The following is a 23,657-nucleotide window of genomic DNA, read 5'->3' as shown; positions in this document are numbered from 1 at the left end:
GAGGGTTTTTTGTCAGTTTCATTGAGAACTGAAAAACCTATGGGGAAAAGTAATATTTAACTGGGCAGGCAGGACAGGTGTTGCTAATGGAGAAGCTAAAACAAGGAAGTGGTGGTGCTAGGCCAAGTATCAGCTACTAAGAAACACTACTGTATTTACTGCTGGACTGACAGGTTCTGCTGACCAGCCACTTCTTGGAATTTAGCTTCTGGTGATGTCCTTTCAGTAAATAGTGCAATAGAAGTGGCACTTTACAAATAGGGATGGTGACTACAATTTTTCAGATGAACCCAGGAGTGATTTATAAGCTCTAACTGGTATATAAACTGGTATATGAGCCGTAGGAGGCTCTCAGGGTGGTTAGGAAGAGGAAGCTTTGTCTTCTGTCTGTTGGACCCATTTAAAACTGTGAATACATGTTTTGCTTTTTCTGCATATTAGAAGAAAATTTCAAATGGAGATATCTGGCTTTTTTTATGCTATTGTGTGGTGATGGTGGTGGTAGGGGTATGTACTTTGTTGCATTATCCTGTGAATAATCAGTAAAGAAATTGTAGATGGATTCTTTTTCCATAGTATGAGAATATTGAAATCCAAGATTAAACTCAATATATGTTAGATGGCACAAAGTTAGCACATCCGAAATTAATATCAAGAATAAAACTGATTTTATGTAAATTAAAAACTACAATCTATAGAACTCCTCCTTAGAGTTAGCAGGAGTGAGAAGAAAGTGATATGACAAGTGTCATATAAATTGTATTCTAAAAACAGGGGACAAGTGGAGTTATTCAACCGAGATGTATCCCAGAGAAACTGGTGATCATATTTGCACAAGAAGATTCTTTTTGGAACAGAGAGAAGAGCTTGTTTTCATTCCAATACTTGGTCCGGAATCTGTCCTCTATCCTCATTCCAGAGACAGTTGAGTATTTGTATAGATAGAAAGTAGCAGAAACTTGTCATAATAGTCAGGTAGAATCTTTTAAGTTTAACAATCATTGGAGATGGGATAGCATAATGATTAATAGTGAGGTATCTAGTCCAGGGCCTTAGATTCAAATTCCAACTGTTCTACTTACTAGCTATGTGACCTTGGTTAGTTCTCTTAACCTGTGCCTCAGTTTTCTCATTTGTGGAATGCAGGTACTAATACCTCTATTAACTAAATTAGTTAATATATCTAAAAGTATTTATGAAGTATGGGCACAGAGTAATGCTGTGTGTTAGCATTCATTATTGTAATGATTACAGCTTAAGGAATCTCTTTTGTCATATCCACCTGCTTAAAACTGAGTTTGGACAAAATATTACATGTGGTATGATTCCACTTATAGTACTGTATATATGTCCATATATATGACATATATGTCCATATATATGACGTTATTGAAATGACAAAATTATAGAAATAGAGGAAAGATCACTGATTGACAGGATTGCCAGGGACCAAGAAAGAAGGAGGGAAGTGGTGGTTATGGCTGTAAAAGGTCAATTTGAAGGAGCCTTCTCATGTTGGAAATGTTGCATATCTTGAAACATCTATATCAGTTTCCTGGTTGTGATATATTGTACTAGAGTTTTGTGAAATGTTACCATTGGAAAACTGGGTGAAGGAAGGGTGCATCAGATCATTATTGTTTCTTATAATTACATATGAACCTCAAAATAAATCATTTAATAATAAAAAGAAAATGAGCTGGGAAGACTCCTTGTAGAGAGAAATTGGCAATGAAAACCATGTGTGTGTCTGAATAGACAGACCAATATGGGAGGAAAATTGAGCCAACAATTGATATTTTACAAGCTATCTATGACCCCTAGAGGGGGAAAATTGAACCAGCTGAGGTCAGAGAGGGGAAAGATAATTAGCACCTTTATTTCCATGAAAACCCATCAAACTGGTGTTCTCCAAGTGCCTATGCTCCACTGACTGTGAAATGCTCTATTGATGATTTTTTTTGGAGGGGGGAGGATAAAGAGAAGAAGGTGAATGAGTAAATACTTACATACAGATGGTGGGCCTAATAGAAAAAAAATCATGGGGATGACAAATGTGAGCTAAAATGTCATCTGTTGACCTATATAATATTATAAGTCTTGGGCTGAGGTTGTAGCTCAGTGGTAGAGCACTTGCCTAGCATGTATGAGGCACTGGGTTCGATTCTCAGCACCACATATAAATAAATAAGGATCCATCAACAACTAAAATAAATAAATAAATAAGTGTGTGTGTATTAGGTCTTAAGTTCAGAGGGTACATTTTTTAACCTGTCCCCCTTCTACTCTTCTACTTCTTAATTACCCCTCCTCCCTAGAATTTAGCATTTTCATTTTTTATGTTTATAGCATTCCTTTTGTACATTGACATTGCACATACTGTGCTGTAGGTATATTTGTGTTCTGGATTGGTCTCATTGAGGGGAGAGATCACTGCCTTACTCAGTTTTTTGTTGTTGTTGTTTGGTGTGTGTGTGTGTGTGTTTCAGGGGATGGAACCCAGGGCCTCAGGTGTGTTAGGCAAGTGTTACCACTGAGCTATATCTTCAACACTGCCTTATTCAGTTTTGACTTGCCACTTCAAAAACTCAGTGCCTAGCACAGAGTAGGCACATGAGAAATAGTTAATGAAATGTTCTATGGCCCTGGATGTAGTGGTCATTAATCTAGAGGCCTGTAAAAATGAAACAGAGCAAATAAACTTGGAATGTTATTGTATTGAATGAGATTTTGATTCTTTTTGCAAATGTGGGCTTTTCTGGTGTGTTTTTTAATCTGATGAAATTTTCCCTTAGATTTGAAACAAGAATTCGAAAGAGTTGAGAAGTTTATCAATGAAAAGATGTCTTTTAGCAACTATTAACAACAGAATACAATCAGCCAGAGGAGAAGGGTTATCAGAAAAAGTCCAGGAGGCCATTGGAAAGAAAATAATTAGAGGAGTTACTTGCATGACCCTTTAAAATCAGTTTAGTTACAGAGAATGCCATCAGACTAAAAGAAAGAACTCATGAGTTAAAATAATAGAAGTTAGCTCATCTCCTAATATTTGCCTAAGTGTATCCACAGATCAAGTCACAGAAAAACCTTTCCTGATGTCCCATATGTGTCAGATATGCAGTGGAGGCAGTTGGAGGAAGAGTATTCTTTCCCTCCCTACCAAGATATTGTAGGAACTGGATTGATTACACAGTACCTGCCCTTCTTCACCTGCCTGTAGTTGTGGCATGTGGGCTTATTGGATACCCACTGAAAGTTTTACAGTTCTGATGTATGATTAAAGATCTCCTTTCTTTAAAGTTGAACAATATTATTAATAAATATATTGAATACGGGATTTGGTACATCCCACAGGATAACTAACCAAGACTATTCAAAAAAAAAAAAAAGCCCACATTTTTTGAATTGGATGGGTAGGTGGGTGGGTGGGTGGATGGATGGATGGAGACATACTGTTCCAGACTAAAAGAGGCCTGTAAAGACATAAGAGCCAAGTATAACAAAATGAAACTTGATAGCATATACCTTTGAAAACAGTGGGATAATTTGAATATGGACTGAATATTAGTTTGATTATTAGATGATGTTGGAGCATTACTCTTAATTTTCTTAAGTGTGATATTTTAGTCTTTTAGGGAAATGATCCTGTTAAATTACATGTGTATGTATTCCAGAATGAAATATTTTGGTGTTTGCAACTATTTTCAGATGGTTCACAAGGGAAAAAAATATGTAACTATGGGGGAGAGAATGTAAGGAATGTGGCAAAACATTAATAATTATTGAATGTGGATGGAGTGTACATAGGTGTTTATTATTCTGTATGTTTGAAATTTTTCAAAATAAAAAAAAAAAAAAAAGGGCCTTGGCCCAGACCTGTAATTCCACTGCTTGGGAGGCTGAGGCAGGAGGATCACAAGTTTAAGGTCAGCCTAGGCAACTTAGGGTGGACCCTGTCTCAAAATAAAAAGGGCTGGGGATGTAGCTCAGTGGTAGAACCCATGCGTTCAATTCCCAGTACCAAAAACAAAACAAACAAAGTTGATTAAAGATTGAAGGATTGGGAGGATGCTAAGGCTTGCAACAAGGCAAGGACTCCTCTCTGATGCTCCTATTCAGGTTTTCCTACTTGAACCTTTGATGAATTCCTGTGTAACAGGAACCAGAAGGGAAGCTGGGCTGTGAGGAAGTGAGAAATCTAATCCCAGCCTTTAAAATATGCCTTTGGGGCACATGGGGTACTTGTGTCCTGAAGGGCATAAATTATTGTGACCCGTGACTTCTGTGTGTTCTGCTGCTCTTCAAGCTGACTTCCACTCAGAAAAGGCTCTGTTAGAAGGAACTTCTGCATTGCTGTCATGAAGATCTAAATCAGATGATACTAGTTACCCCAAAGATTATTTCTGGTGCCTTGAGTTTTTTGAGCCTACAGAGAAAGGCAGAGAGCCCACAAATTCAGGTGCACTCTCAATAGAACTACTGACTAGGCCTCCATCTTCCCGCCTTGTATTCCCATTAGGGAGAAGAGTCAAAGGTCTGCTTTCAGTCTCCAAGGCAGAGATTATGGGGGAGAATTGAGCGTGCCCTCATCTCTCTAATACAAATGGTGAGAACCATCAAAAATAATTTGGAGGTTGGGGAATGAGGTTGGATGAGAAGAAAGGAATTGTACTGCCCAGCAGGTTGTGAACAACTAACAAATGGTTATGATCTAGGACTTAGCACCCTACATATATTTCAAGTTAGATCCATCTCCATTCAAATGAAGATGGCATTCTATACAAAATTTTAATATTTGACTTCTAAAACCTCATTCTCTATCCATGTAATGCTTTTCTTAACAGACTTGTTATTCCACAATTATTCTAGGGCTATTAGGAAGGTAATTTCCTTGCAATCCCAGTCAAGGAAAGTAGGAAAAATTATTTTAATGGATAATGAGGGATTTTTCTGTCTTTGAAGTCTTTTGTGGCAGACAAAGAGTAAAATTGCCAGGAGAGAATGAATCTAATCCCTGCATACACTCTGAAAGCAAAGCATGAGGAGAAACGCAAAGAAAAACTCAGTATACGACAGACTTTTTCGTCTCTTTCACCAGTTTTTCTAGTGAGAGAGGGTGATGCTTTTTATGGACAGAGGTTGTAGGAGCTTAAGCTCCTTTTAAATGGTCAAAGGGAGAGACTGGATTGATGTGTGAAGGTTCATTAATTATTGCTCTTACTGATGTTTGCACAGGCTGTTGGGATCACAAATGTCAATCTGTCAAGATTCTGTGATAGGTTCTAAAAAAACTGATTGAGTACCTCAAAAGCTGTCATATAGCCTGAGATTAAACAGATTCATCTTTCGTGAAATTAAGAAAAGGTGTGAGTGAAGGAAATAGAAGAAGACTTTCTTCTTTTTGTTGCCTCTTTGCTTCTCTCACTCTCCTGTTTTATATTGAGTATTGACTTGTACAGAGGGCTAGGATCCTCCTTGAGATGTCAGCAGGCTACAGCCATGGTTAGTGGCCCAGGGTGTATGCACGCTGCCAGATGCACAGTGACAGGAGATTAGGAGAGATTGGGATTCAACTTTTGACAGGCTTGACACAATTTATTTGGAAATTTTCAGGAGAGAACATGAGTAATAAAGACAAGAACAGTGACAGTAAGGAACAAATGTGAATTTCTATCAGAGACAAAACAGAATTTTAAAAGAAGTAGCTGTGTTTGTTGTCTTCAGTCAAGCTTTCCAGTTAAAATGTGTTCCTAAATTGAAAGTCTTAACACTGCTTTCTACAATTGACTAGGAAAGCACAATTAGAAGAATTTCTCTCATCAAAAGTTCATATATTTAAAAAATGATTGTTCTCCTTTCTGTCACCAATTAAGCAGTGATTATCTTAGGATCAAAGAAGCTGATAGGTAAACTATTTTTTCATAAGATTTGCCTACCTAATTTTATCACATGATCTCGATCAACTAGAAGATCTGATATGGTATCTTTGTCATTTCATTAAACATTGGCAAGAAAAAAAGGCAGGGGTTGCGGGGTTGGTGAATACCAAGGGCTATGAGCCTGGCATGGGAATGAGGCAGCTCTGCATGGGTATTCCCAGACTAGATTATGTTCTCAAGAGCAAGCATAGGGGTGGCAGGGGGTGGGGGGGATGCTTTGTTGGCTTTTTATGAAGGACCTTAATTAGAAGTCACTCTTAACTCCGGGGTGGAAACAGTTTCTAGCTTACCACTACAGATCCTCCTTCTGCTAATGAGCATGCTCCTTGCAAGGATTCGCTTCTTCTGACAGTTAAAGCTGTATGTAAGAGTTATTTCTGTTCACCTTTCTCTCCACATTTAACCCTTACTGGCCAAGTTCAAAGTATGCAAGTAGGCTAATTAAGTGTTCTCTGTCATTGTTCAGGAAACTGAAAATGCTTCAAGGTAATAGGAATAATATTTGTGAGCAAAAAGTAGGTAATCAAGGTGTAATTTATTCCGATATGGATAGTAGATGGTTCCTTTAATGTTAACCATATTTAGATCTATTCTGATAGTCTTTCTAATTCATATAAAATTTATAATTGAATAGTTGAATTTTGTAGCTCATTATTATATAATTAGAATTCCTGCCCTGGACATCTGTTTCTTCTATTTAGGCAGCTCATCCCATTGCACAAGGTTTCATTAAGTAATTAGCCAAGGATATGCAAGTTTCTTCTGCAGATAAGATGATGATGATTCTGTAGACTACTATTTATTTCATTGGCTTCTATTAAAACATTAAGTTGATTTGTGATAAAATGTAAAAGAATGGGTTGCTTCACCAAAAAGTTATATATAATGCAGTCACCATCCCAGATGGCTGCATTTTGAGAGTAGTAAACAGTTTGAGGAACTTCATTCCCCTCCATCTTGTGTTTAGGGAGCACTAGAGGTCAGAAGGATTTCTTCCTGTCTAATAGACCTGTCAACTGTGAGGGAAGGATAAGTGGGCATATTCCAGAGCTTAAGAGTTGAAGATCTCCTAACGTCTGGAAAGAGTTTCCTGATTCTTTAAAAACAAAAACACATTGTGTTAGACATTTTGTCTGTCTTGGTCTAGAATTGTTGAGGACTGCTTCTCACAGCTCAGACATTGTTTACATGCCTTTGATTGTAGACTTAAACATATGCCAGGAAACTGACTCAGAGGACCAACTAGGGCTCAATAAGGACCAACTAGGGCTCAATAGTGTTCCTTTAGGACAGCCAGTACAGTGCAACCAGAAACTGTAAGCAGCATCAGAAACCTCCCTTAGGACCCATTATTTCAGGAATTTCCCATGTGTATTGCCTACCAGAACAGTAATTCAGTACTCTTTATATTAATATGGGATGGATAAAGGAAAATTTTGGCAAAAAATCATGTGGATGTATTCCTTAGCATTGTTGTTGATAATTTGTTGGATCAGATAAAGTAGGAACTTAAGACTGGACAGGCCTCTTAACTCTTGGGGATTCCATCAAAGCAGAGTGTTCAGTGGTGATTATGATTACATAAATATGAATTCTGTGTCCCAGTCATAGGAATCAAACAGTAATTTTTTTCACATATCCTTATTTAAAAAATCATTAGCTTTGGATAACATTGCCCGCAGTGTAGGGGTTTATTCCTTTTCTTTTTTAAATTCCCCACCCCTGCTTTATTATCACCTGAAATTAAGTCGTCATCTTTTTGGTACAGAGATTTCCTTTAGAAATGGGAATGGGTGCTCTTCAGGTAGACAGCACATTTGACAGTTTGGGCTAGACTCTTGGAAAGAATTTGGAATGTGAACTTTGCATTTCTGAACACACACTCATTTCTATCAGAAGGATGAATGAGAGTCTCAAGGTCTGAGTAGTCCTCTTATGTTATAGGCATGCTGGCATCATGCTACAGCCCTCCAGATTTTAATAATATTATAATGAAAAGTTTTCAGCGGCCTTTTCCTTATGTGTACCCTCACCCAGGTTGGAGGATAATTTCTTACAAGGATGCTTCAAATTTAGGTCTGTCTTAGAATTCACCTTTTTGTTGTTTGGAGGGTTTTTTACTCTAGAATTTTTCATCTTGTTACCTCCTCCCCCAAATAAGTATATCTAAATAAGGCTATTAATACAAATAGTGCCATTTCTGGCTTGTGAAGAAGTACCCCCACGAGAACAATGTGGCACATACAAGGTGAATTCCTTTTGTCTGGCTGCTTTGTAATGATTTACATTTAGATTGTTGTTTGTTGCTCTTCTAGAAGCATGGGAGGGGCCTGGCATGTCTGACTGCCTCAGTCACCACACTGACTGGGTCTGGACAGCTTCGCTCAGCAGAGCTGGGAAATAGGCTGAACTTGCTTTCAATTGTTTTCATCAAATGCCTTATTTAGTTGGTTTGTATTGGGGGAAAATGTCATGTAGGACTGGAAGAATTAAATGAGATGAAAAATGAAGTTTGCAGTTGCTTAGAATGGTGCAGGGCCTTTGTATGCAAGTCACCAGGTGGTAGAGCTGGGGCTGTGAGCACACTGTACCCTATTTCTGTCAGAGCCAGCAGATGATCTTGGATGAAGTGCAACATCCTTCTCACACAGAAGGAGGCTGGGGAAAGGCATACTGATAGCCTTCACTGAAATACATCCAACATACTGCAACTCCTCACTTGAACCACTTTAAATAGAAGATCAGAACTGCCTAGGAGAAGATTCAGTCATTCAAGAAATGCTTGTTGAGTTGTAGGCATGGAGGGCACACAGCAAAGTAGGTGAAATTTCTTGTTTTTTTCCAAGAGTTTCCATTCTCCTAGGAGATCATGTTAAAGGATAAGTGCTGTGGGGGAACATAAGTCAGGAAAAGGGAGGAGATTAAGTGCTAGGGAAGGGGAACAGGATAATCAAGATGGGATGATCCAGGAGGAAATCTTTATTGAAAATGTGACTTTGAAGCAAGGCTTAAAGGAGATGAGATCCTCTATACACCTGAGTGAAGCATGTTCTCCACAGAGGGAACAAAAGGTGTAAAGATCCAGAGATAGGTAATAGTCAGAAGGCGAATGTAGATGTAACAAAGGGAAAAAGCAGCAAGAGATGAGGTGAGAGAGATGGACAGGTAAATCATGCAGGGCCTTTTGAGAATCATGGCAAGTATTTGTTGGACTTGGACTCTGAGGAGGGGAGCTATTAGAGGGTTTTGAGCAGGGAAGTGTTGTGATTCTAAACTAAGATCACTTGGCTGCTATGTGGGAAGTAGACTTTGGGAGCTTAAAGGGATGAGCAGGGAGATCAGTTAAGACACTGTTGTTTTAGGCTGGACAAGATAGTGATGACTTAGACCATGGTAGGGTGATGGAGAGGTAAGAAGTAGTGGGATATGGATTGTTTTGAAGAAAACCATTTAGGAGCATCCCTTCCAAACCACTTTGGATCCTTGGCAAGAGGTGCATCCTCAGTATGCACCAGCAACTATTGTAGGAGTACAGAGCCCCAAGTGCTGCCTCCCACTTTTGAAATCAAGAGTTATTTACAGCTTGCCTGTGACATGAACTTTATTGTATTTTAGTTACTTTTTTGAGATTGCATAAGATACAAATTGTCATACACTATACCTCTCTCACCTTTCATTTTGGCACAGGCCCTAAGGTTATGGTGCCAAGTGCTGCCTTCTGTAACCACCCACAGTGGAAGCCATGGGATAGCTTGTTTGTGAATAGGTACTTTTTTACTCTGATTATTAATTGGACTTATTTTTGGCATTAGAGCCAAATTCTTACATGTTTAGGAATAGAAATGTGAAGAAATTTTACTAGAAAAGATTAAATCTCCCATTAAACACTGACTTTCAGTATGGAATTATGCTAAGTATAGGGATATAAAGATACATTAGAACCCAAGACACACTGCACACCCTGTAATACCAGCTACTCGGAAGGCTGAGGCGAAGGACTGCAGATTAAACGCCAGCCTCCACATTTTAACGAGGCTTTTCTCTAAATAAAATATAAAATAAGGCTGGGGATGTGGCTCAGTGGTTAAGTGTCCCTGGGTTCAATCCCAGTACCAAATAAATAAATTAATTAAATTTTTAAAAAAATGGTTGGGTGGGGGATGTAACTCAATAATAGAATGCTTTTGGGTCCAATTCCCAGTACTACCACCACCAAATAAATACAAGAAGAGGTAAACCACTTATACAAGTAATAACCATGTGGGCTGCAATTGAAGAGGGTACAAAGAGAGGATCCCATTTCTAGCTAGAATAGTCTTATCATGAAAGCTTAGCTATTTTAAACAATAGCAGCAATGTAGAACTGATTTTTGTTGAGCCACCCCTACCACCCTCTTCAACTCAAGCCTGGTTTATTAGAAGTCAGCCCCAAAGGTACAGGCTTGTCTTGGTTTGTACAGTATAAACCAGGCAAGTAAAACTGGCTCTCTTGTTCACACAGGTCCAGTTCCTTCCTGGACAGGGGTAGAAGTCTGATCTAAAGAGTGCTTGGCAGTACAGTTATCAGTTGTGCTTGCCAGGACAAGCACTAATCCTGATCCCCAAATATGTGTTGTTTTGGTCAGATTCACAGTCTGAGAATGAGGCTTCACCAGTGAAACGGCCACGACTACTGGACAGTACTGAACGGTCTGAGGAAACCAGCCGATCTAAACAGAAGAGCCGACGCCGGTGCTTCCAGTGCCAAACCAAACTGGAGCTGGTACAGCAAGAATTGGGATCCTGTCGCTGTGGTAAGATCTCCCCCAGTAGCATGATAGAGACCAATTACCCTAAGAGGCTGAAGTACCTCTCTGCAAGCTGTAGGGGTAGAGCTTGAGAAATCAGTGCAGGGTTCTGGCTTCTAAATGTCCTTCATTTCATCTCATGCATACAAAGAAGACAAAAGCATCTCCAACTATTCTTAGACATATTGAGTTACATTTTCACTGCTCAGTGCTTTCAACTTCTCCTCACCACTTAACACTGGTTCCTTCCCATTCGTGACTTTAGAAATTAACCTAACGAGCAGAAGTCTGGGATTTGTACCATAAAATTTGAATGAGTGTGTTACTATTTTTGATAAATGGAAAAATCTCTTTCCATATCCCTTTTTAAAATGTTTTTATTAGTACATTATAGTTACCCATAATATTGGGGCTCATTTTGACATAATCATACATGCATGGAATATAATTTGCTCCACTTCAGTCCCGAGTACTTCCTCTTTCCCTCCAATATTCCTTTTATATCAAGATTTGATTATAAAAAAAATTTTTTTTTGAACCTTAGTTCATTCAGCAAATTAACACCTTGAAGTAGCCCGAAAGTAACCTTTGCTTCTTAATTCTCCAGTGTAATACCATCTCTTAGGATTGCTGTACAGGGATGCATTTTTTGAAACTTTGTATTTACTCACAGTGGAACAAAACTTAGACCAATTTTTCATCTTCTCTTAATCACATACATCATGTGACATGAAGTTAAAATTGTGTAGCTGAATTATTCTAGGCTAGCTTATCCCTGTTTTTATTTCCTGATCTTAAAAGTATAGTATTATCATATATATATATATATATATATATATATATATATATATTATTGGTATTGGCCTATGGAACAGAGCTATCATCAGGCAGACTTCCAGCCTTGTTGTAGCTTCTGAGAATATATTTCATCCCAAGAAGTTAACTTTGGAATTACCCCCTTCACCTCTGGAATAGCCATAGATAGCCTACAAGTATTATTGCTGGTAGTGAGGACTAGGTCGTAGTTCACTCAGCAATTATAACGTGGTGTCACCTGGAAGTTTTTCTATCTTCTGAAGATAGTCTTTTCTATTCCTATTTCTCAATTATCTGCCCTTTTGGAAATGCACAGGCAGGAGGTGTATTAGCTTCTCATGAAAATTGTTTGTACATCTACTCTGTTTGTTACATACTCTGTTAAGTATATATTCAGTTGCAGGAGCAGGGAACAATTATGAAAGATCCAGAGAAGTTTTTTGTTTTTTTTTTAAAGGATATTCAGTGTGTAATTAAAAGTTTATTAAATAGTATAAAAAAGAGGGTTAAGATGGGGGTGGAGCTGAGATTGTAGCTTAGCGGTAGAACGCTTGCCTAGCACATGTGGTGGGGGCCCTTGAGTTTGCTCCTCACCACCACATAAAAATAAATGAATGGAATAAAGGTATTGTGTCCAGCTACAGCTAAAAAATACATATTAAAAAAAAAAAAAAAGATAGGTGGTGGGGGCAGAGCCTGTTGCAGAGTTTCTAGGCTTCATTGTGTTTATGCATTTGGTATGGTCCAGGTGAGATCAGAATCTTATTCATGGCTATGTGTGGGTCAGCTCTTCCAGGTAATATTAAATTCATAGATCAGGGATACTGTGATTAGCCAAAGAAGCTTTGGGGTCTGATGGCTAATCAACTTTGTCCCATGCTGAACAGTCTGTCTAATTCTTTAAGGTTTGCAGATTCTTGTTTCTGTGTTCATGTGAACCATTGGAAAGTTTCTGCAATTCACTATTAGCAATATGGTGAAGCCTACCTGGCCATTTTGCCTGTTGCCTTTATAACATAGGCCTTTGGTTGTTCTTCAGTTAGAATTGTGGATTTCTCCTGAACCTTATGTTCTCTCCTTCCTCCTCCACCAACTGCTCTTTCTTCCCTCTTTTTTTGGTGGGGGGTGGGATGGGTAGGCAGTGCTGGAGATTAAACCCAGAGCCTTGCACATGCTAGGAAGCACTCTGCTACTCACTGGTCTACATCCCTAACCCTTTTTAAAAATTTTTTATTTTGAGACAGGGTCTTTCTAAGTTGCCCTGGCTGGTTTTGAATTTGTAGTCCTCCAGCCTCAACCTCCTAAGTAACAGGGATTATAGGAATGCTCTTGTTTCCTTCTTGAAAGTAACTGAATTTGCCATAGCAGATCAAGCAGTTAGTCACTCAGACACATTGTCTTGTCTTCTGTGTGCTAATGTTTCCTCTTGTCAGGCAGCTGGTAGAATTGGTAGAATTCACAATTTAGTGATGAGATTCAGAGATAGATTCAAGTCTCCCAGTTTCCCCTTCAGTTTTGATAAAACTACCTAATTTCCTAAGGTCTTATTAATACCTAGCTGAAGAAAATCCAGAAACAGCTGTTAGGTTGGCTTCACTGGGGGCAAGAAACACCTATGTGTTATGCTTTTCACCCTTCTGGGCAGGAGATTGAGTCTCTAGTGCCTACTGGGTTTGCCCTGGGCTTCCATTCTTTTTTTTTGTTGTTGTTGTTATCTAACTTTATAGTCCCTTATCTTTGCACAATTCTGAGATCCTCCTTTTGGGGTAGATTTGACTTTTTTGTTGAGGTAATAAAACCAGAGCTTTCTACAGTCCCTTTAGATAGACCCTTTCTAGAGGAAGCTGAAAGTTGAGTTTGGTCTACCAAGAACCATATACTATGTACCCAGAAAAATGACTGAGTCAGCTGCCATATGTTAAATGATGAAGGACAAAGATGGGAACATACACAACTGTCTTTGACAAATAGCTTTTGTGTTCCTCTTGTCTGCCTGCTTGGATCTCTCTAGGAAAAGGTGAGTTGTATGGTTATTTCCTTGGGGATGCATGGAGTGTTGGAGAGATGTTTAACTGCCCTGAAAGGTTTTGGAGGGGGGGGAAACACAGTAATTTACTACTGAAATTGAAGACTCAGAAAGGTAGTTTGAACTCAAACAGAACACTTCTTCACTGCAGAAAATCTTTTTTTTTTATATATATTTGCAATCTTTTCTTCCATTCCCTTTCCACTCTGTACAGGTTATTAACTGCTGACAAGAAATTCACATCTCATAAATAATGCTTAAGAGCCATTGCTATATAAATTGAATGTGTTATGAATTGTGATGGGCCTTTTTGTAGCATTCCATGCCTAGAGCAGGAAGAACAGAGGATGTCATTTTCATTAATTTCTAATGAGGTGCCAATTAAAGGCAGGGAAGATGCTCCAAAGGGAAGAGTGGCCAAGCTCCCCTGAATCCTCCGCCCCAGGGCTGTCATCCAAACACTGCCAGTGAAACCTTCTCTAAAAATTCCATTAAATTACAGTCTCATCGAGAGCACACACAGACACATTCAGCTTGCCTTTGATCTTCAAAAGAGCAATTTGTAATGCGAGTTCTGAGCCTTCTCACATAGGGAACGGCTATAGGTGATAGGAATTTTTAATTGCCAAGACACTCCATGGGCTTTCAATAAGAAGGTGAATTCTGAAGATGAATTCTCCTCTGCTTCGCTGTGACTAGATAACCTTTAAATCAACAACACCAAAGTAACACCCTTTTCCTGTGAAATCTTTCAGGGTGCCAATTAGAAAAGGCATGTGGCGAGGCTGGGATGATAGTCTGCATCCTAGAGCATCTTCATTGGTTTAACTTCTCAAGATAGAAAACAGTTGCATCAAATGGATTTACTTGTTTCATTTTCTACTCAGTAGGCAAACTGATCAGCTCATTCTTGTTGCAAGAGTCTTGTCTCCTGAAATGCCACATACAGGATGTTATTCTGAAACCTGGCCATCTTTATCAGATCTGGGCCACATCACAGCCACGTGAATGCTGTCTTCTCTAAGCAGATCTTGTGTGATACACAGCATGGCTTTTAATCTCTGTGCATTGCTTCTCAGAAGCACACACTGTTAATTTTTAAATACCAGTCTAAGAGCTTGCATAAGTTTTTACATATTTTCAACTGGTAGTGACTTAACAAACTGTAAGTGGATATGTTTTCCTTTGAGGCATAGTGCTTTTACTAACCTCATGAGTAATCTGACTTTATTGTTTGCAAAGTAAGTTTTTTTAACTGATTTTTTATGACAGTGGAATGCATTATAATTCATATTACACATATAGAGCACATTTTTCATATCTCTGGTTGTATATGAAGTACATTCACACCAATTTGTGTCTTCATACATGTACTTCAGATAATGATGTTCATCACATTCCACCATCATGCTCCCTCTCCCTATCCCACTATGAATCAGCCTCCTTATATCAGAGAAAACATTCGGCATTTGTTTTTTGGGGATTGCTTAAATTCACTTAGCGTTATCTTCTCCAGCGCCATCCATTTACCTGCAAATGCCATGAATTTATTCTCTTTTATTGCTGAATAATATTCCATTGTGTATATATGCTACGTTTTTTTAATCCATTCACCTACTGAAGGGCATCTGGGTTGGTTCCACACTTTAGCTATTGTGAATTGTGCTGCTATAAATATTGATGAGGCTGTGTCCCTATAGTATGCTGTTTTTAAGTCCTTTGGGTATAGACTGAGGAGAGGGATAGCTGGGTCAAATGGTGGTTCTATTCCCAGTTTTCCAAGCAATCTCCATACTGCTTTCCATATTGACTGCACCAATTTGTAGTCCCACCAGCAATGTATGAGTGTGCCTTTTCCCCCACATCCTCACCAATACTTAATGTTGTTTGTCATCATAATAGCTGCCATTCTGACAGGAATGAGATGAAATCTTATAGTAGTTTTGATTTGCATTTCTCTAATTGCTAGAGGCGATGAACATTTTTTCATATATTTGTTGATTGATTGTATATCCTCTTCGGAGAAGTGTCTGTTCACGTCCTTGGCCCATTTATTGATTGGGTTATTTGGGGGGTTTTTTTGGTGTTTAGCTTTTTTTTTTTTTTTGGAAGTTGTTGATAGACAGTTATTCATCCATTCATTTTTACATGGTGCTGAGAATCGAACCCAGTGCCTCACACATGCCAGGCAAGTGTGCTTCCACTGAGCCCCAGCCCCAGACTAGGTGTTTAGCTTTTTGAGTTCTTTATATACCCTGGAGATTAATGCTCTATCTGATGTGTGAGGGGTAAACATTTGCTCCCATAATGTAGGCTCTCTATTCACTTCACAGATTGTTTCTTTTTTTTTTTTAAACAATTTTTTTTTTTTTTTTTAGTTTTAGGCGAACATAATATCTTTATTTTGTTTCTATGTGGTGCTGAGAAACGAACCCAGTGATCCATGCATGCTAGGCAAGCGCGCTACCACTTGAGCCACATCCCCAGCCCCCAGATTGTTTCTTTTGCTGAGAAGAAACTTTTTAGTTTGAATCCATCTCATTTATTCATTCTTAATCTTCAAAGTAAGTTTTCTATTCACTTTAGAAACCCAGTGATTCTTATAGCTGGGGCCTCTAACCTAGTGTATTGTCTTCAAATGCTTCAGTGGTCATTTCTGGCCTGTGGTTCACTGTTAAACCAATTCATAAAGCATTTATTGCAATGACTATGCATAAAACATTTTTCTAAGTTTTATAGGAAATACAGGAGCTAAAAATACCGAATCTAGGAGCTCTCAGTCTAGGTTAAACTTGATGGGCATCCAGGCCAGGGAACCTGCCTGGGTCCTCGCTGGCTGGATTTAACTGCCTGCCCACGTAAGAAATGATGTCCAAAGGAAAAATTAATTTTATACAGTTTGATCAAACTGGAGTGAAGCAGCTAGATTGTTTCTCTACCAGCTCTACAGAAGCTCGTACAATTTGTAAAACACAAAAGCCAGGAGATGTACACATACCTAGATTTAGCTAGGCTGTGCTAGCTATAGAACGTATCAGTGTCAAAGTCAGGAGTTAGTTCTTTCAGGTTTCATTCTCAGCATGAGGAAGTTCTAGAGCTCTCTGCTTCACCTAGAGGATGTGTTAGAACATACATTGCTGGGCCTCACTCTCAGAGGTACTGATTCAGTAGAGCAAGTTCAAAGTTATGCTCATCATGCTGGTCTGAGGATCATACTTTGAAAACTATGGTTTTAGGCAGTTCTCACTTCTTGAAAGTTTTTTTTTTTTTCCCTTTCTATTTTTAAGTAAATGAGCCCTACTCTGTTAAGTCAAAAAAGGTCCTCAGGCATTGTTTTCAACTTTTTATTTGGAAATAAATCTTTTCCCCCTGTACCATTTGAGAGTTAGTTGCAAACATCATGGCCCTTTATCTCTATAAACTTCAGTATATGTTTCCTAAGAATAGGGATATTATTTTATAAAACCACAGCAGCATAGTTATTAACTTTAGTAAATTGACAGCTGATATAATACTTTTTCCAAATCTTTCATCTGTATTCCAGTTTTATCAGTGGATCTAACAGTGTCCTTTATAAAACATTTTCCTCCCTTCAGTTTTAGGATCCAGGCCATGATCAGTGTTATATTTAATTGTCACATGTTTTTGGACTCTTAATCTAGAACATTTTCATGGCCATTCTATGTTTAATGATACTGGCATTTTAAAAGAACATAGCCCTCTATCCCTCTCACATATACCTTTCCACACTGTTTTTTTTTTTTTTTTAATAGAGCATTCCTCATATTTTGGGGTTTGTTGTATGTTTCTTCATTACTAGATTCAGGTTACATATTCTCAGCCAACCACAGAACTATATAAGTGATATGTGTTCTTCTGAGGGCCTTACATTGGGAGACACAGATGTCCATCAGCTCCTCATTGTTGATGTTAACTCTGATTCACCCACCCAGTCAAGGTATTATCCTATTTTTCTACTGGTTTTCCCCTTGTGCCTAATAAGCAGTCTGTGGGAAACATGGTATGGATATGTAAATGCTCTCCTATCAGCAAAAATTTCCTCTGATTCAGCATCTGTTGATGATTCTTGCTTAAACCAATCTTACTATGATATTTTGCAGAATGATGATTTGCTTACTGTTGTATTCCTTCTACAGTTATCATATTCTTACGAAAGTAAAGTTGTTTCCCTTCCCTCATTTATTTTTTACTGGTATCACCTCTTACCTTTTTCAGTACTAAATTATTTTGGTGTTCTCATTACCCAGATTTAGCCAAGTTGAAGTTCCATCAAGCTAGTTCCTGTGTTCTTGTGACATACTCCTCTTTTGGTGGGGGGGCATGTGGGGAGCAATTTCTACCTCTCTTGCATAAGAAGTATATTACAGGTACCTCTTGTATTTACTTTTTTTCAATCTTGGAATTAACCACTTCTCCAAGGATCCCTAAGATGATTTTAATATGCTCTCAAGTAGAGATTTGCTGTGCCTGAGAGGAAGGCACACACACATACATAAAATAACTGGCATTCAGGGCAACCTATCTATCGTAAGACTTTTACTAAGGTACAAGCCATATATTATAGGAATATGAGAAGGGAGGACTGGGGATGTGGCTCAGCAGTAGAATGCTCGCCTAGCATGTGAGAGGCACTGGGTTCAATCAATCGTAAGACATAAAAATAAATAAATAATGGTATTGTGTCCATCAACAGAATTCGAAAAAAGAATATGGGGAGGGACAGATTAATTCCAACTGGAAGACCCTAAACAGGCTTCTACAGTTGTGGCTTTAAAAGAAGAATGGTGTGACTTCAATGTAGTAAAAAGCAAATGCTTGGGCAAAACTGGTGACCAGAAATGACCTATGTGCAGCCACATGGGGCCTTGGCATCAAGTGAGGAGGGACTACTAGAAAAGGAGGAAAAGGTTCTAGGTTCCAGGCTGAGGAATGTGGATGTTGGTTTACAGTGAGAAGCCATTAGTGGTTTGGATATGGTCAACTTTTTTTTTTTTTTTTAAACTAAGCACACAGAAAAGTCAAGGAGGCTATTGAATAGATGTTGGTATTAATACAAGCTGACTGTAGTGAAAAGGTATATATATGTCACAGCTGTCACTGCCACTATAGGGGCCTGCACACTGAATGAACAAATAGTGATGTCCTAAGATCCAGAGTGGGGCAAGGAACTGTAGTGATTAGTAAGTATGTAGGGATATGAAACTACCAAGTTCATCCATTTTACAAGGCTCAAAAATCAGCCCATGTTTCTGTACTTTTATTTTATTAAGTTTCTTTTTTTTTTTTTTTTTAATTTCTCTCCTCCTGACTTTCTTGCATTGTCTTTCACTCTTCCTCTTTTTTTTTTTTTTTTTTTTTTGAGAGAGAGAGAGAGAGAATTTTTTTTAATGACACAACATCTTTGTTTATGTGTGGTGCTGAGGATCGAACCCGGGCCGCACGCATGCCAGGCGAGCGCACTACCGCTTGAGCCACATCCCCAGCCCTGTACTTTTATTTTAATTCCTTTCCAAGTGTGAACCTGTCAGGAATGTTTGGCATTCTATCTTATGTCTCTAAAATAAAGTGAGGTCCTGTGTTCTTAGGAAAAGTCCTTATGCTGTATAGAGTTCTAGCCTGAATCATTAGAAAACTTTGCCACACAGGGAAATACCTAAGATCCTTTATCATGACCCAAACTGGTTTGGCTGCTGGGTGTTGTCACAGTTGCCATGGAGTGTAAAGTCTCTGGTTTGCCTTGGGTTGTACGGAGATAATGTGGTTATAAGACCCAGCCCTTTAGGAGCTCCTGCATCTTTCTTGTTTATTCATTTTTTTTTTAAATTGAGATACAATACTTGCACATCTTTATGGGGTACAGTATGATAATTTGATATGTGGATACCATGTGTAATGATCAAATGAAGTTAATAAGCACTTTCATCTTAAACATTAATCTTTTTTATGTTCTGGGAACTTTTATACTCTTCTGCTTAACTCAAAATATGTCACAGATTGATGTAATTGGTAATGACCCTACTGTGCTATAGAAAACTCAAACTCATTCCTCTTCTCTGTATTTCGATACCCTGTATCTAACTTCGTTCTTCCTAGTCTGTAGTGACCATTATCCCACTGTATTCTATGAGATTGACTTGTTAGTTTTCACAAATGAGTGAGAACTTATGGCATTTCTGTGTTGCAGACAATTTATGTATTTATTTATTTTACTTGTTTAAATACTTTTATTAGTGCATTATAGTTATACATAATAGTTGGGTTAATTTTTACATAATCATATTTGCATGAAATTTACTTTATTTCATTCCCCAGTGGGTGACCCCCCAGTTTCCCTTCCCTCCTCTCTCCCCTCATTCCTCTTTCTCTTCTGATCTTCCTTCTACTTATTGATTGGTTTATTTACTTATTTTAATTGGTGCTTTATAGATATAAAGATAGAATTCACTGTCATATATTTATACATGCACATAACATTATTTTGTTCATACCACATTTCCTCCACTTTCCTGTCTTTCCTCTCTCCCCTTCAATCTCCTTCTTATTCTCCATGATTTCCCCTCTGTCTTTATGATATCTGACACCACCTGCCTTTTTAAAAAAATATTCTTTTTAGTTATAGTTGGATACAATACCTCTACTCTACTTGTTCATTTTTATGTGGTACTTAGGATTGAACCCAGCACCTCGCGCATGCTAGGCGAGCGCTCTACTGTTGAGCCACACCCCCAGCCCCCTCCACCTGCCTTTTTATCCTCTTACTTTGCTCTAGCTTCTGCATATGAGAAAAAATATATTTTTTTAATATTTATTTTTTAGTTTTCGGCGGACACAACATCTTTGTTTGTATGTGGTGCTGAGGGATCGAACCCGGGCCGCACGCATACCAGGCGAGCGCGCTACTGCTTGAGCCACATCCCCAGCCCCAAGAAAAAATATTGACGCTTATTTCACTTAGCATGATGTTCTCCAGTTCCATCTATTTACCAGTAAATGTGATAATTTCATTTTTTATGGCTAAATGAAACTCTATTGTGTATGTATACCACATTTTCTTAATATGTTCATCTATTTAATGGTCACCTGGACTGGATCCATAACTTGGTTATTGTGAATTGGGCTGCTGTAAACATTGATTTGGCTGTATCACTGTAGTATGATAATTTTAGTTCTTTTATGTAAGTATCAAGGAGTGGGATAACTGGATCATATGGTGGTTTCATTCCTAGTTTTTTGAGGAATTTCCAGACTGCTTTGCTGGGTGGTTTTACTAATTTGCAGTCTCACCAATAATGTATGAGTATACCTTTTCCCCCACATCCTCACCAGAATTTAATATTATTTGTATTGTTGATTATTAACAACACTCTGACTGGAATGAGATGAAATTTTGGTGTAACAAAAACAGCATGGTATTGGCATCAAAATAGACATGAATACCAGTAGAATAGAAAACACTGAGACAAAGCCACTTAGTTAGAATTCTCTAATAAAGTTGCTAGAAAATATATGTTGGAGAAAAGTTGGCCTTTTTTAACAAATGGTGCTTGAAAACTGGATTTCCTATGTAGAAGAATAAAACTAGATCCCTGTCTATTGCCCTACACAAAAGTCAAAGAAATTTTACCAGAAACTTTACAACTGCTAGAATACATAGGGTCAATACTATATCAGATAGGTACAGCCACCAACTTTCTGAACTAGACACCGAAAGTTCAAGAAATAAAATCAAGAATCAATAAATGGGATGCTGTCAAATTAAAAAGCTTCTGTACAGCAAAGGAAACAAGAGTGTGAAGAGAGAGCCTACAGAATGGGAGAAAATCTTTGCCAGCTGTTCTCTGACAAGGATGAATAATCAGAATATATAAAGAAAAAATCTTAACACCAAACAAACAAAAAACAACCCAATCAATAAAGGCGGGGGGGGGGGGGGCGGCGCGCTAAACAGACGTTGCTCAAAAGAAGAAACACAAATGACCAACAAGTATATGAAAAAATGTTCAACATCCTTAACAGCTCCGTTTTTTATGCTGAGCATGCTGATGAAAGGCTCAAATTTCTCCCATACTTCTTAGATAGCAGCTAGGTTTGTATGCTTCCTGAGATGCAAGAAAAAGCAAACCAAATAAAAACAACAGCAGCAAGAAATCCTGTGATAGGAGTTGTTGAATGTGAGAGACCCCAGGGTAATTGGAAATCTTGAGGCAAATTCTGAGAAAATTTCTCCCTTTACTATTTTTTTCCTTTTATTCTCACTGTATTTTTATCTAAACATGAGTATGATGCTTATTTTCCCCATTTAATCTTTAATGTATAAGTGTCCTAGACTAAAACCAAATAGATTAGTTCCTCTGCTGCCTATAATTTCAAGTTGAGGTGTTAGAGCAAAACAAACCTTTTACTGAACATGAACTCCCATGTACTTAGCCCATTAGAGCAGTCTTAGAAATCCAGCCTACTGTATGTCATTGACAGGGCTTTGACAGGTCTGTAAAGACATGACAGAAACATGGAGAGTCCCCTCACCCCCAAGCAAAGGAGCATCAAAGGCGAAGCTCCTAAAATACAGAATGTGCAGAACTCTCTGCTACAGCCTATGTTATAGACCACCCCTCTTCTACTGTCCCATGAAGTGAAATAGTTTCCATCTCAATTTCAGAATTGCACCTGCTTTTGCAGTTCAGTTTGACCAATGACAGCCACACTATATTTTATCAAATATTTGAATAGGTTACCTTGCTTACAGTATTTTTATGGGGAAAAATGGATTATTGTGAAGTGAAATAAAATATGCTTTTAAATTTGTTTCAGTAGTAAATAGTTTTGGTTGTTTCTTTGCCCAGCAAGGTTGTCTTTCGCTATTAAAGATGATTTAGTGGTAGGTTTTTCACAGTTGTACCCTTCTATAACACCTTACCAGATTTTAATAGCTATAGTTGAAGGAAATATTCTAAGAAAAACTTGAGAATGTTCAAATATGTTCTTCACAAATGGATGATTTAGCCTGTGGTAAGCTACCATGTGGTCTTTATAAAGTCGACAGAACTATTTTAAAGAGTTTTACTATTCCGTCAGTGCATTTCTGTTTACAGTTGAAGCATTTTCTTCATAGTCCTGTGTCTCATGTCTGTTTAGCTAAAGTGGGGAACGCCTGCAACTTGAGAGTGCTTTCTTCGCTTCAAATCAGCATCCTAACAGAAACCCAAGATGCTGTCCTGGGCTGTTCTGACAGCTTTCATCTGGAGATGATGAAAGCAAACCATAATGAGAAAAGTTTTGTTTGAATTAAATGCAAAATCACAAAAGTATGTGGGTAGGTAGAATCACATAATAGCAGACTTAGAAGGAGCCTTAGCAATCATTTAATTCAACTCCTTATTGTTTCTGCTGGGGATTGAACTCAGGGCCTTGAACATGCTAGGTAAGCACTCTGCCACTGAGCTATCCCAGCCTTTTTTTTTTTTTTTTTTTTTAAATAAATGAAGAAACTGGGACTAGAAAGGTGGTCATTCCTTCAGATCACAGCCATATACTAAGAAGTTGTATTCCAGAAGCTTTGACCTAAAATTCACAGCTTGCTCTGAGGAGTTTCTAGCTGATGTGTGCCTGGTATGGCAGTGCCTACTCCTCCTTCCAGTGTAAGTGCAGCCCCACTAACTGCACTTTCCTAATACATTTTCTGCCCCATCATCTCTACAGAAATCTGCATATCTTTTCTAAAGTTACCCACATTTTTTTGTTGTTGTTGGTCTTTTCACATTAAAATACCTGACTTCCCAACCTCTTCTTAGTCATTAGTTCAGCCTTCAAAATTTTGCTTTGGTTCTCTCTGGAACCTTTGCAACAAAACATCACCAAGTAGGACCAGTTATGGTAATAATGCCTGTGCGCGCGCACACGTACACAAAGTAGTATTTGTCACAATAATGGGATTTTCAATTTTTTTTTTCCCCAAATTAATCACAAGTTGCTCTTGAAGTTTTGACCTAAGAGATGTCTTTTCTGGGGCCTATAATATATAGTTAAAACTAATTTGTGTTTAGAATATTAAGCATGATTATCAGTCTT

The 23,657-nt window shown here is 38.2% G+C and overlaps 1 protein-coding gene across 4 annotated transcripts in view; it reads left to right on the top strand.

Annotated features, from left to right (window-relative positions):
* Nucleotides 1-23,657, top strand: part of Zfand3 (zinc finger AN1-type containing 3) — a 316,019-nt gene that overhangs the window by 272,259 nt on the left and 20,103 nt on the right. For all 4 annotated transcript variants that reach the window (XM_058581420.1, XM_046450641.2, XM_058581419.1 and 1 more), the window contains one exon: nucleotides 10,565-10,732. In XM_058581420.1, the coding sequence (XP_058437403.1) occupies nucleotides 10,565-10,732 (168 nt within the window). The remainder of the gene's footprint in view (nucleotides 1-10,564; nucleotides 10,733-23,657) is intronic.

The sequence above is a fragment of the Marmota monax genome, unplaced genomic scaffold (assembly GCF_021218885.2).
Source record: "Marmota monax isolate L192 unplaced genomic scaffold, Marmota_monax_Labrador192_F-V1.1 WCK01_AAM20220418_F8-fsc00127, whole genome shotgun sequence".
Lineage (NCBI taxonomy): Eukaryota > Metazoa > Chordata > Mammalia > Rodentia > Sciuridae > Marmota > Marmota monax.
The sequence above is the reverse complement of the archived record's forward strand: the minus strand, read 5'-3'. Positions and strand labels throughout refer to the sequence as shown.